Below are 13690 nucleotides of genomic sequence, written 5' to 3'. Positions count from 1 at the left end.
AAAGACCTTTGAATTGTTCCTGTTACCTCGAGTCAACCACGAATTGTTGCACTTTTTCCACTTTATTTAGTTAATGTTGAGATGATGCTAAGGTTTCCACAGTGGAGCCATAAAGTGCAATACAAAGAGACTCTGAGCTGCAAGGCTTGGCTTTGACCCCACTGCCCAGCTGGCAGAGGGCTGAGAGCTGTCCGTTCACATCTATCATTCAGCGGGTGACTTACTCAAGAAGAAGGAAGTTTGGTTAAGTTGGAAATAATATTAACAAATTGTAACTTTCAGAGTCAATATTTCATAAGAAAAACATTGCTGGAGTGCAAATGCCTCCCTTCAGTTGTAGTAAGATAGACAAAGCAAGCAAGCAATGCGTGGACCATCTATAAATGTTGGTGTAAAAAAAAATTCTTTGTATAATTTTGATTTTAATTTTTATGACAGTGTAGCTCCATTAGATTCTGTTTGAGTCATTAAATTCTGTTTGAGTCACAGTGTAATCAGCAGGAGAACTTGTGTGCAAGTTCCAGGTTTGATGAAATACTCTGAAATTTAACCTTGAGAGTAAATAAAGTGTTCTGGAGGAAAAAAATTAAACTGCAGTGTGTAGTGCATTACAGACAAAGAAAATCAGCTGTCCGCCATTTAATGAGAAACTCATGGTGGAAACATTGTGTAGGATGTGACAGTGTAACGAACGAATGGTACCATGAGTCATGTTTGGTTATCAAGAAGAAGGAATTTCAAAAATACAAAATTCAACCAAGTTTTCAAAATGATATCGATAAGTAGGAGTAACAAAAGTATATTTATCCAAAATAAAGGGATTTGTCCAACGTGTACAAGACTCGTCAGAGTGATAATTGTGATGGTGTTAGATTTTCACCAATTACATGATTGCACACTGACATCGCGATTATGATTTTAATCAATAGTGCAGCTCTAGAAATATTGAAATATTTTCCAGAAAGGAAGCAGGTTAATTTATTTTCTCTTAATCTTGTACAACTATTTGTGTCACATGACCAACAGAGTGCAACACTACGTGTATTCACTGTATTTAAAGTATTTTCATCTTCTTCTCACCTCCTCTGTGGCCATGGGGTTGGTGTGTGTCGAGGGTGTATAGGAGAGCGCACAGCAAATCTCTCCTGATTAATAATGTAATATTGTAATGTACATATCTGTATTCATGTTATCAATGAGCGTTAATCATAATATTGTGCGAACAACATAAAAGGGCAAAATGTTAACAATTATACAGTAGACTACAGTCTTGGAAGCACATTTGCAATGCATGGTCAATCTGTCCAATTTCCCCGGCCGTCCTCTGAAGCCTGGAGGCATTTGGGTATTAATCTCTAAGTAGTGGCAAGAGTGGCAACAAGGCTTAATTCATTTACTTAAGAGCTTTTCACATGGGGTTTAAAAGTTAATAGGACGATCACTCCTTAATGCATTTGATTAAACCCTCTTAATTACCCCAGGTATAATGGGCTATTAGCAAAGGCCCAGTTGTAAAAGGGCAAGTGGACAAGAGGGAGATGATTGTTTTTATGAGGTATTTTTGTTCACCTCATCCAGTGTCATGGATCAGAGTGAGTTACTTTAGAACCCAGTTTGCCCCTCGTGATCCACATGACAGGTGCACTTCTGTTGCAGATATTAGGTTGTGTTTTGTTAGAATTTTGTCCTTTGAATTGAGTTGAGACCATCTGACCTCAGACGTTCTGGCTGTGTGTTGAACCCATTCACAGTCACTTATACAAAGGTGTTTTCTCATTCTATTGTCTTCTTCCTGCAGGCACTTTCTTTTTAAAACGGGCACAGGAACAACACCTTTCTTTGGCGCAGCAGCCCCTGGATACACCATGGCGACGGGGACCGTTTACTCCACACCGGCGCGCCCGTTGCCCAGAAACAGCCTGTCCAGGGGAGCTTTTAAGTTCAAGAAGTCACCTAAACATTGCTCCTGGAAGTGCACCGCTCTGATTGCTGTGGGCATAGCTGTTGTGCTGTCCATCATTCTCTGCTACTGCATCGGTGAGGTCGTGTTCCATTTTGATCTTTAACAGATTTTGAAATGTGTTTTTTTTTTTCTTTCATCCCACAAAGAGGAATTTCTCAAATAAGGTGTTTTCAAATCCGTGACAAGATTAAGGGAAAAAAAAAAACCTGCGCTTCATGGAGAATATGATGAAAATGATCTCTCCTGAGGGAGCTGAGCATCAGCTACCTTTCCCACTTTGTCACACACACAAGTTCTTACTTTAAAGGAGAAGAAAAACATAATCAAACTCCCGAGGTTTTGTTTATCAGAATATTATTACATAAAAAATAGATAGACTGCAGGAGTCCTTGTGAATATAATGACATGTTTACATATTGGTGGGACTCTGAAGGAACAACATTGACAAGCATCCATCCATCCATTTTGTATACTGCTTGTCCATTCAGGGTCACGGGGGGGGGGGGGGAGGGGGGGCTGGATGCCAGCTGACATCAGGCGAGAGGCGGCGTTCACCCTGGACGGGTCGCCAGTTATTGACAAGCATAATTTTTGATATTGATTACCATGTATATGCTTGTTTTTGTCCTAATTCATTGGTTGGTGCTTTAGGCTATAAAATGTCATTGCATGTTGCATATTGATTAAGTGTTTGACCTTTACCTATGAACTCGACTTTAACCAAGTCTCTCTAAGTCGTGTTTTGATTTAATTGTCAGGTGAATTTAAAGCAAACCTTGGAAATGTCACAGAAAAGGAACTGAGTCAGGCACATTTCCATTACCTTATTCGCCGCAAATAAACTCCGATAAACATGTGCATCTTCTTCAGAAGTCGACAGTACAGGAAATGTTTCACCCTGAAGAAGAAGAACCATCAAACAGGAAAAGCTGGAGATGCATCTTGAGGAACTTCTTTCCTTTGATCAAGATGTTATTGTTCTATCATGCTAGCTAGTAATGGCCATGTTGCAGGCTATCGGATGACTAAGAGTGTTTTCACACCGACAGTTGGTTTGCTCCGGTCTGAATCAGTTGATGAGTAGGTGGACTTGTGGCTGTCCCTCTTTGATTGGAATGATTTCACACCTAAATGTCTCAGCATTTAGCCCCATGAGAGCCATTACCCATTCATTGATCAGAATTCACATGTTTTGTTTTGTTTTTTTGGACAAATAAAGAACAGCTTGTTTTTCTGGAACATCTTACATTATTCAAAATGAACCGGCAGCTCTAGGTAACTCGCTGCTGCCACAATAGCTGGTTTGATCCAAGAATGCACGATGCATCCTTGACTTGGGTCGAAACAAGGCTGGATCATTTTCATACCACAAACAAACTGCACCAGATTTTGTTGTTTTGATGTGCATCCGAGTTCAATTGCTGTATTCACACCCACCCATAGGAACCGCACCAAGAAAGTGAATGGACTAGAGTTCAATTCAAAAGGACTAAACCAGACAGGTGTTAAAATGCCCTATGACGAATTTGAGAATATCTGAGGAAGACGCCAGCAGTGGAAACAGCTGGTAAGTCATGAGTTTAAGATTCACTACATCAGAACTTTTTCAAAAATGCGTATCCAACTCCAGTTTCACTCACTGACTCTTGATTTTTTTTTGGGGGGGGGGGGGGATCAAAAACCACCTTGAGCAACCTTGAGGGAGTTTTTCCAAATTCTCTTGCTGTTTTCATATCAACCCTTTCTAATGCAACACTACAAAATTTCCATCAAGGTAAATTGATGGAAACACCAGAATAGACAGCAAAAAAAAGGGATAAAATCCTCTCCCCAACTCTTCATCTGAACAGTCACAGACTTGTAAACATCATCCGCCATGTTCCCACTAGCCTTTTACCTGCCGATGGCCGCATCAGCTCCATGGTGGTCAGCTAAAAAAAAACATCATCCCTTTACCTTCTCATAGTTGATTTGTCACTGTAGATCCACTCTGTCTGTAAACTGCTCACGTCACCAGATATTTTTGGCCCGACATGTGGAGCCGCTGAGAAACGAAAGTGTCCTCTTGATTATTTGAAAGGTCAAACAGGGGATCAATCAGCTGGGATATCATTTTCATCCCAGCCTGGTGTTGTTTGATATTTGTTGTTGAGGAGGACAACCATTATAGCTGAGATTGCTCAGAATTACAGGCTTTCCTGTTTTTATACATTTATATGGAATATTAACAAGTTAAGATTATAATTGCAGTGTTTATGTGATTTTGAAACAAATCCACCATCTAGCAAGACCAAATTAAGTTCACTTCAAGCGCTGGCAAAAATATGGCTGCTGTTATGATGCGATGTGGAGGTGCAGCACCAGCTGTCATCTGTGCATGAAAACCTGCAGTTTTTGTGCCAGACGTGATGTATTTCTTTCAGTTTGGTGAGAGAAAACATGACTCCATTATCTCAGGTGGCATTAGACAATCTTCCAAAATGTCATTCATTCAAACAAAGTATATGATAGACAAACTGCTGAGACTGACAGGAGATGGCTTGTCTCTTAATCTGCCTGATCTCTGTGTGGCCAGTATTTCTATTTCATTCAGTAAGCCTTCAGTCAGATATGTAGGATACCTGTCTCGTGCAGTTTACAGGAAGACATTTCTTTCACGTTTCCCGTGACAGGGAGCTCTGCATCATCCCAATGCTCCTGATCCCCGGTTCACAGAGGATAACACAGCCTGTTATCCTCGCAGGTTTGTGTTAAATAGCAGCAAGACTCAAAAGGCAAAATGAAACCAAAGTTGAGGAGTTGAACACTTCTAACAAAGGAATGAATCCCAAACACTTAAAAGAAGGTCTTTTGTTGCACTAGAAGCAAACAGGAAGTGCTTTCATCTCAGCCAGGAACATAAAATCATCCTCTCCTTTGAGTCTGAGTTCCTATCAAGTATAGACCTTGTACTTTTTTCTTTACAGCATATGTCAAAGCTGACTTCTCGCTAACCTTTAGAATCTTGACCACAACAATAAACCCGTCACATATTCAACTTTCCTTATGCCCTACACTTGTCATCCCAGCTCTTAATCTTGCAGTGTGTGCCTTTCTCCCCTGAGCAGTTTGACCGAATGTAAAAGTATTCATCCAGCTTGGAGGGAGCAGAAATGTGACATAGTTGTATAAAATAAAATATGGGCTTGTTTGGAAGATGCTGTATCCGGGGTTTTATCGGTGAGTGGAGAGGGTACTGCGCTCTCTGAGGGGAGGTCATAAACCTGCTACAGCAGTATCAATATTAACAATCCCTTTATTGACATAACGGTTCTGTTACTTATTGTCGTTACAGTCTGATATCATAAAATTAGTCTGCTTGTATACATTTTTTTTCGGCACAGCTGCTTCTCTGTGTTTAGGCATCAGTTGCTATTTTTTATTTGTACTTCTGCTGATGACAGATCTGTTCTGTGTACGCAGGGAAAACAAGCACAACCAGTCATTTGTTCAGCTGCTGTCACTTGCAGTTCGAGCAGATTGGATTCGTTTTTCATCCCAACAATCACCATCTTGTTTAATTGTAAACCTGTCGGATGTTTGGGAATTGTTTTCCTGGCTTGATTCCAGGGTGTGTCTGGTTCCTCGGCTCCTTCGGTGTGTTTGTGCGTGAGAGTTAGTTAAACAGTAGCAGCTCTCTTCCTCTTGCCTCAGGTGTGTGAGAGGGTTTCCACCACTTATTCTCTCTTTCATCCTCCACCAATTCACCTGCCAGCCTCCATGACTCAAATAAGTGCAATGTGAATATGTACTTCAAATTTTCCTCCTCACACAGTCCCATTAGCACAGAGACTGTCAGTGACACACCTCAATCACTTATATGATAAAAATGCAACTATCTGAAAATTACTGAACCCTATAACTTTAATTTATTTTGTTTTCTACTTGATTCTATGACTAATGTACTTAGTTTTATTAGAAAAAGTAATTTAAAAAGATTTAATGTGATCTCTATCGGGGGCAGCATGTCTCAGATGTAGCATTTGGTCGCTGGTTCGATCCCCACTTCCCCCGGTGACCATGTGGAAGTATCCTTGAGCAAAATACTGAACCCCTAATTTCTCCTGATGGCCCTGCGACGGACTGGGGACCCGTCCAGGGTGAACCCAGCCTCTCGCCCAATGTCAGCTGGGATCGGCTACAGCCCCCCCCCCCCCCCCCCCCCTCCACACACACACACACACACTTGCAACCCTTAATGGATAAGCGGTACAGAAAATGGATGGATGGACGTATGGATAATCTGTATCTGTGTTAAGTAATCCAATTAAATGAGTTTGCATCATCAAAAGAGGAACTGTCCCAAGACTGGAGCCTGGCTGACCAACAACTGTAATTGTTGGTCAGCCAGGCTCCAGTAATTCAAATGAGGCAAACCTGCTGAGGTGAAGCTTTCCAGTTCCAGTTCTGCAAATTGGCCTTACTGGAAGGATTTCAGTGATTGTTCAGATACAGTTAAGCCAATCAGGACTCAATCCAGCTTTGATGCTGCGATTGGACCAAGAAACAGCTTGTGGCTCTTCAGAAAATTAAATTAAATTGCACATCCTCACTGGACGTGTTTGATCAAACAAAGGAGAAGACAATAGACATTTACCCTTGAGTAACTTACAATATAGAGAATATATTAACCAGAAATGAAGCAGTAATTATTTTCAGCAAGTTGCTTGGTAAAAGTGTGTCTCTGATTTCTAGATGGATTTTCTTTATTTTATTGAAATTGAGGGAATGTGATGGAAATACACAAACAGTGCTTGTTCATTTTTTCATCGATGGCTGGTAGATGAAATGTTGACGAGGTGGCCACTTCTGGCTTCAGGAACTCTCTGCAGGAACGTACGGATGTCAAGTCAGGTCAAATTTCACATTTATTTTGCACAAAAACACAATTTGCTTCAGGGGGCTTTAAAATATGTAGCAAGTATGATGCCTTCTGTTCTTAGACTCTTAATTTGAGTTCGTAAACACCACCATAAAAAAAACTACCTTTAGGTGTCATGAGCACTGAATAGAGAACCAAAAAAAAAAAAAAAGTGCCGCCTGATGAACCAGTCTGCATTTGTGATGTCAGCCTGCAGATTAAACTGCAAAAAAATGTGCACAAGTATTGCAGAAATTGCTTCATTTTTGTTATTGCTACTGATTTCCGTAAAAGATTGCTATCTCATGCTTGTTTAGATTTGCATGTTTAGATGTGAAATACACATTTGTGTAATTTCTGGTTATTTTTTCCCCTGGAAAAACAAGCAGGCAGATTCATGATATCATTTATTTGTTGCAATGCATTCTTTACAGCTCTGCCAACTCCTTAAGGATAAATAAGAGCTAAGAGATAGTTCTCTCATAGGAGTTAAAAAGAGTTCTAGAAATCCTGCAGAGACGCACGCTATGTTGTTTCAGCGAATCAAACCCCGTTTTGATCGATCTTAAGGTGGACATTTGAAGCTGCCGGTGACACTAACCCTAAGAACACCCTAGCCACGTTCTGAGTTGGGCTGAATATCTGTGGGAGTCCCTGTGGAATGTTTCAAGGAAGATGTGCAGGCAGGTCTCAGCATTAAACAATGTCTCAATAAGGCTTGCAATGAGGCTGTTGAGGTCCAAGTTGTTGTTGGCACGCGCCAGCTCCAGATGGGCCGCCCCACTCACTCTGGTAAAAGGACTAATTATTCTTGGTGACGATGGCTATCAGAACAGTGGCATCTGCATATTTTAACAAGAAACAATTTATATTCATTTATGTTTCCTAATACTCTCGGCTGCTTAGCAGAAAGTAATGCTTTATTTCACTTATAAACAAGAAAAACAACATCACAAATAACCCCAAAATCATTCGAAGGCTAGAGAATTTACAGGGATTTTTTTTTTTTTTTTACATTTTTCCTCCGCAGATGGGATTTTAGTTCTTGACACTAAAGAATAGGCGGGTGTCAGAGCTAAGTTCAACATCCCACTTATCGTTGGCAGGGGTGTTCCATAGGGCACATTTAAACATCAGAGATTATAAGTTAGGTTTTCCAACTTCTTGCTAGGGAAGAGAATCGCTCATGGTCCATAAATATTAATTGAACCGGCCAAGGTTGCAGGAATAACTTATGCAAATCAAGGGCCATTCACCTCAAAGCAATTTCTTGATGAGGTAAGTGGGGATTGGGAGGCCCGGTGTATTAAGAGCAGTGAAGAGGGGACATTTCTCTGTGGTTCTGTGGTGATGTTGATACACCAGATCCCACCACCACAACTCATTTGCTTCCTGTCGAAAAGTGACCTAAATGTACTGTGAAATTAAAAAAAAAAGGAAAAAAAAAAGAAATCAGCTTATATACTTAGGTTCTTAGTTCCTACTGAACAGCTCCTTCAGTCTGCTAGTCTTACTGCTGCTTCTCACCCTTAAAATAAATGTTCCCCAAACATTAAAAGTCAAGTTTATTTAGTGCTCATTATGTACAAGTGAAGCAGGAGATGAATCAGAACCCTGACTGGATAAATTTAGGTGTTACTGAAAGCAACACTTTCTAATACAACACAGCGTGGAGTTGCCCTCAGCTTAGAATAAAATATCTGCCATCTTCTTATGACTACATTTTTAAAATTGTATTATTTTAATTAAATGTTTCCCTCTGTATGTTCACACTTTTTGTAAAAGGTGTCGCCATCTCCCATAAAGTGCATGAACTTCTATAAAGAACCAAGAAAGAAAGAAAGAAAAACCACCACCTTCTCCAAGCGTTTACTAGAAAATGGAAAATTCCCCCAGATTTTTGCTTTGATTTGCCTTTCAGCAGTCAGTGTTAGGCATTTTGCTAGATTTAGAATTGTGGTTAGAAAATTCAAGACACGTATACAAAGTGAGCCAGTTTGATATATTCAGCGTGTAACGAGGGTTTCTGGGTAAAGATGAGCACTGATGATCGCACAGAAAATGTGTTAAGTGGATAGTAAATTGTGGAAATGAGTGTTAAATCAGACTAACTGCCTTTTCTGTTTATAGGAGACGGACTTTTTTTTAGGATCATGTCACTTTTTCCCAGTTAAAAGCAACCACCATTATAGTCACACCAATAAACATGTTGAACACCGGGCTATTTGGGGGAAAAAAATGGCATGATTTTACCATTTAACTGGGCCACTTAAAATGTTGGTCAGCAGCAGTGCTACAGACATGTGGAACAATTATTTAGACATGAACCAATAAAGTTTTGTTTTTTTTTCTTCGTTTATTTTTTTTTTCAACCTGCTGTACTGGCTTGCGCTGCCGGGAATCTCACCTTGTCATCACTCATAAGAAAATCTTAAAAGGAGCCCTGATGATGCGTTTCCGTCTGATTTGATGTCGAAACAATGAGAACACCAACAGAAAGAATGAAAGCACAGAGATCTCTCAGATTCTCACGTTAGGAGGTTTTGTCAGACGAGTCCATTCCAGGGATGCGAAAAAGTCAGATTTGTCAAAAATATTGACGGATCAGTCAGCAACTGTTTTTCTGGGTGGTTTGCTTCCCGCGGCAACGGAAAGAGATTCTGACACTGGTGTTGGCCGAGTGTACCGAGCAGCAATCACACTATGTTCAGTTTGAGTTATTTGATTAGAATTTAATGATGTTATCTCTTCATTGGATCTACCAAGGACAGAGCCGTGTGTTTCCTCTGAACAATGGCATTCATTGGCAGGCGTTAAATAAAGGACAGCCTAACAAAGTACTGTACACCTGTCCATGCTTCTTTTCTATCCCTCTTGGTCTGCTTTACATTTGATATTTTCTCTGGCCGCACATCAACCTCTCAAGTTATTTGCTGCAGTCGATATCCATCTTCTAAGCAAGTGAAGGGTGTTTGAGAAAAGTTCTTCCCTCAGATCAAATGGTTGGAAATCAAGATGCTTCCTCAGCATGTTCCCTGGCCGGTGTCTTTGAAGGAGATTGGCCCTCTCGCGACGCACTCAGAAGCACCTTGCCTTCATAAAAACAACAAGAACACAGCTTGATTGCATCCAATACCGTGACAATAAAGCAGGTTGGCTGAAGGAAAGCCAGACACAGTTTATGTTATGTAAGTGAATGAGAGGAATGCTGCAGCTTCTTAGCCCCTCACTTCCCTCTCCTGCTGTGACTCCCCGTACACACACCGCCATACACTTCCGTTGTGTGTGTGTGTCTCTCTCTCTCTGTCTCCCCCTCTCTCCCCCTCTCTTTCACTCACATGTTGCAGAATGTCCTTCTCACTTTGTATTTAAGACTTTTCTCGTGTTTCTCATCCTGTTTCTGAAGTGAAAGCTTGGTGTCAAAATAGAAATTCTGCCCGCTGCTCCTTTTGATACAGTCACTGTTTGTATGCAGACACTCTGGCCACTTAATGAACAGTATTCACCAAGGAAATATGCTATAGCAACAGGGTTCCTTCGCATTGATTGAAATGACTTTGTCTGGGAACTATCGGTGCTGCGTTCGCACAAATGCCACCCATGGCAAAGTGGACTCTAACAAACAAAATGTGAACTGAAATGTTGGAAGTTGTATTTTCTTTGTCTGCCTGCATTTGATCCATTCATTGTGCTCTACCACAGCTCTTTCTAAAGCATAAGTAGACTAATTGGTTTGTGCATCAATTGTTTTTATATATTTCTACAAGCCCACACAGTTGTTTTTGTGTGTCTTTTTGTGTGTCTTTCACAGCAATCCACTTATTCGGCCTCAATTGGCAGTTCCAAGAGTTGGACAACCAGCCAGCTTTTGAAAACGGAGGAGTTGGGAAGGCAGGTCCAACTCAGTCGAGCGTAGTGACAGCTCTGGCTGCTGACGGTGAGGAACCTGTATTCGTGTCTTACCAGTTAAACAAGCCTTTACAGTATTAATGCTTTGGCTTACCTGTTCGTCCTAGTCAGGGGTTTTGACATGGTTTCTTGAGTGCATGTTTTACCGTCAAGATTAAGTCCTTCTTTTCAGATCCCAAAAAATAATTAGCTCAAGAAATTGATGTTGCATGGCTTCATTTTTTTTTCTTTTGTCAAAGATGAGGATAATAAGGCTTCTTGTAAATATTTTTAAAGAATTAAATCCTAACCTTTAACTTATAAGAGTCATTAAAGAACCAAAACGCAAACTGATTAACTAGAATGACAAAAAAAGTAACATAACAGAGTCAAATGTTCAGTTCTTGATGCCCAGTAAGCCTTTCGAGTTTATTGAGATCTTTCACCCTCTGAATATTAATTGACTGATTCCCGACAGCTTTGTGCTGCCTAATTATAATCTCAGACCCTTCTACATTCATCAAAAAGCAGGCAGGCCATCTCTGCTCACCTTTACAGCAGAAGCCACCAAATTAATCTTGAAGCACACCGCTGTATTTAGGATGCACAGACACTAAAGCATTAATCTAGTAGGCTGGGCAACAAAAGCACAATTGTTTAAACTCAGCTAGATTTAAATCCTCATAAGTACTGCTAATTAAGATCGCATGAGGCAGGTTTTGGACTGTTTAAAGGCAATCAATAGCAGGCCATTATTCTCCCCAGTGGTAAACTTGGCTTCCAGTCTTTACTGAGGCTGAAACTTAAGTGACAGGCAGTGGACTCATTACACACAGTCGTGCCGACGTATGGAAATAATGGAGGTACGCGCAGACACAGTATACTGGTGCATGTTATTTAAATGAACAATTGTGTAATATCCTACAAAAAGTTACCGCACACAATCCAATAAATGTCCAGCAACATGAGCGATCAATGTGCCTATGCAGACCCCGGCAGTGAGAGCCTGAAGCAAAATACCAGTAATTCCTTTTATTCTCAGTGGAAAATGCAGTTTTTAATATAATTGTGTCATTGTTGAGTTGTGGAAACACAAGCATTACATTATCCCTGCACCTGACCTTGCATGACCTGTTTGAGTGCTGTAACTTAATCTACATAGTCTGCTAAAGTTTGAAAAGACTAGAAGATCACATGATTAAATTATTTATCCACATTCAAGTTAGCTGAGTGCTGGTAGCTGCCTTGTCCATCGTAAGTCCATGGTGAATGTGCTCTGCTCTTAAGATGTGCAGTAATATAAGGAGTCCATGTAGCCCGCTGTGCAATGCAAAGAAACGCCAAGGGCTGGGCTGCAAGGGATGTTAATTTATTTGCTAATAAAATGCACTATTACCTTTAAGGTTAGGGAAAGATTATGGGTAGGGTTAAATTACAAATAAATAAATCTGCTTCAAATCTTTTGCCACTGGTTTATGATGCATGCATTACTTTTCTGTAGGTGTGAATATAAAGAATGACAGGCGGACCAGTGACCACACTCCAGATCTAGTTGTTGAGAGCAAAGGTTGAGTTGCTATGATGTGGGAGCGCAACTGTATATCATCCATCTAACAAGTTAAAAATAACCGAAACAGTAGATTAAAGTGCACAGCTGCATTCCTTCTATTAAGGCAGAGATGATTTAACACCTTCCTGACTTTTCTCCGAAGCGCTAATGTCTGTTCTTATACATGCTCATCAAAGACTGCAGTTTATTATGTGAGCATGACTCATTATAAAACCAGCCTTTCCATCGTTTTCACTGTAGAGGTTTAAGGACATTATTCGCCAAATTGTTTTGATTTGATGTTATTGCTGTGGCAGCCCTCAGTATATCTGACAGATTCCATTTAGCCTTATCTGATATGAAGCCCTACTCTATGAGTCACCAGTACCAAACGATGGAAGATTCAGCCTTTTATAGTCTTATAAAAAGCCAATTATATCTGTTCTTTCTTTCAGTGAGCAGTGCATTATGGCCAAAGGGAAGCGTAACATTTAGCCCTGTGTTGCTCGGCCGGTTCTCAGTTCAAAGAGATATGACAGTTCAGTCTCTGACTAAAGGAATAAGATTGTGCTATAAAGCAAAAGATACTTATGGATACCCAGAGATCAAGGACTTACACAGTATCTAAAATTACATTTTGGATGCGAGTGTGACGGTTTCAACTCACGTGATGGCAGATTTATAGCATGTCACCTGAACTGTGCTGTTTGAAAGACCTGATGTGATCCTGCTGTTGGTGTGGTTATTGTCTTCCTCAGGAAGGAGTAGCATTCTCCATCAGGAGAACAACTCCATCGATACGGGACAGGTCGACATCGGGAAGAGGGTGGGTCAAAATGTCCCACCAGGAGTGTTCTGGCGTTCCCATCTTAGTATGGAGCAACCGCGGTTCCTCAAGTTTAACATTTCTGTGCAGAAGAACGCTCTGATTGGAGTCTACGGAAGGAAAGGCCTCGCTCCATCTCACACACAGGTAGGAGATTCTTTCGTCTGCGTTTTTATCGGGTGAATCTCTTTAAGATTGGGCACCCCTGAACAGACACTTTTTGCAACTTCTACATGTAACTGTGAACTGAAAAATATGTTTCTATTTCTGGATTTTTTTTTTTATCAAAATATTCAATGTCCTATTTCTTGATTAGATATTCACTACAATCTAACTTACTTGCGATTACGACCAGTATTTTACCTTGGCTGATGCTAGATGAATTTGGCGCTATATTTCTATATATTCTATTGCTCATACATGTCACATAGTTCTGATTTCATCAGAAAAGTTTTAAAAAAAATCCATATAGATTAAGATATGCGGGTAAATTCTGTAAACCAGATTTTCTTGGTTAAATATACTACAACTTTACATGTTAGCAAGTAATACCGGTGTTTTATG

At 40.4% G+C, this 13690-nt stretch overlaps 1 protein-coding gene across 3 annotated transcripts in view; it reads left to right on the top strand.

Moving 5' to 3' along the window:
- Positions 1-13690, top strand: part of LOC147251458 (teneurin-3) — a 154796-nt gene that overhangs the window by 79246 nt on the left and 61860 nt on the right. For all 3 annotated transcript variants that reach the window (XM_086222155.1, XM_086222156.1, XM_086222157.1), the window contains 3 exons: positions 1799-2037; positions 10675-10800; positions 13059-13273. In XM_086222155.1, coding sequence (XP_086078281.1) covers positions 1799-2037; positions 10675-10800; positions 13059-13273 — 580 coding nt within the window. The remainder of the gene's footprint in view (positions 1-1798; positions 2038-10674; positions 10801-13058; positions 13274-13690) is intronic.

Source organism: Aulostomus chinensis, chromosome 13 (genome assembly GCF_037954235.1).
Source record: "Aulostomus chinensis isolate RoL2024-O1b breed Wild chromosome 13, RoL_Achi_v1.0, whole genome shotgun sequence".
NCBI classification, from domain to species: domain Eukaryota; kingdom Metazoa; phylum Chordata; class Actinopteri; order Syngnathiformes; family Aulostomidae; genus Aulostomus; species Aulostomus chinensis.
Note: the sequence above shows the minus strand (reverse complement) of the source record. Positions and strands in the feature narration are given on the sequence as shown.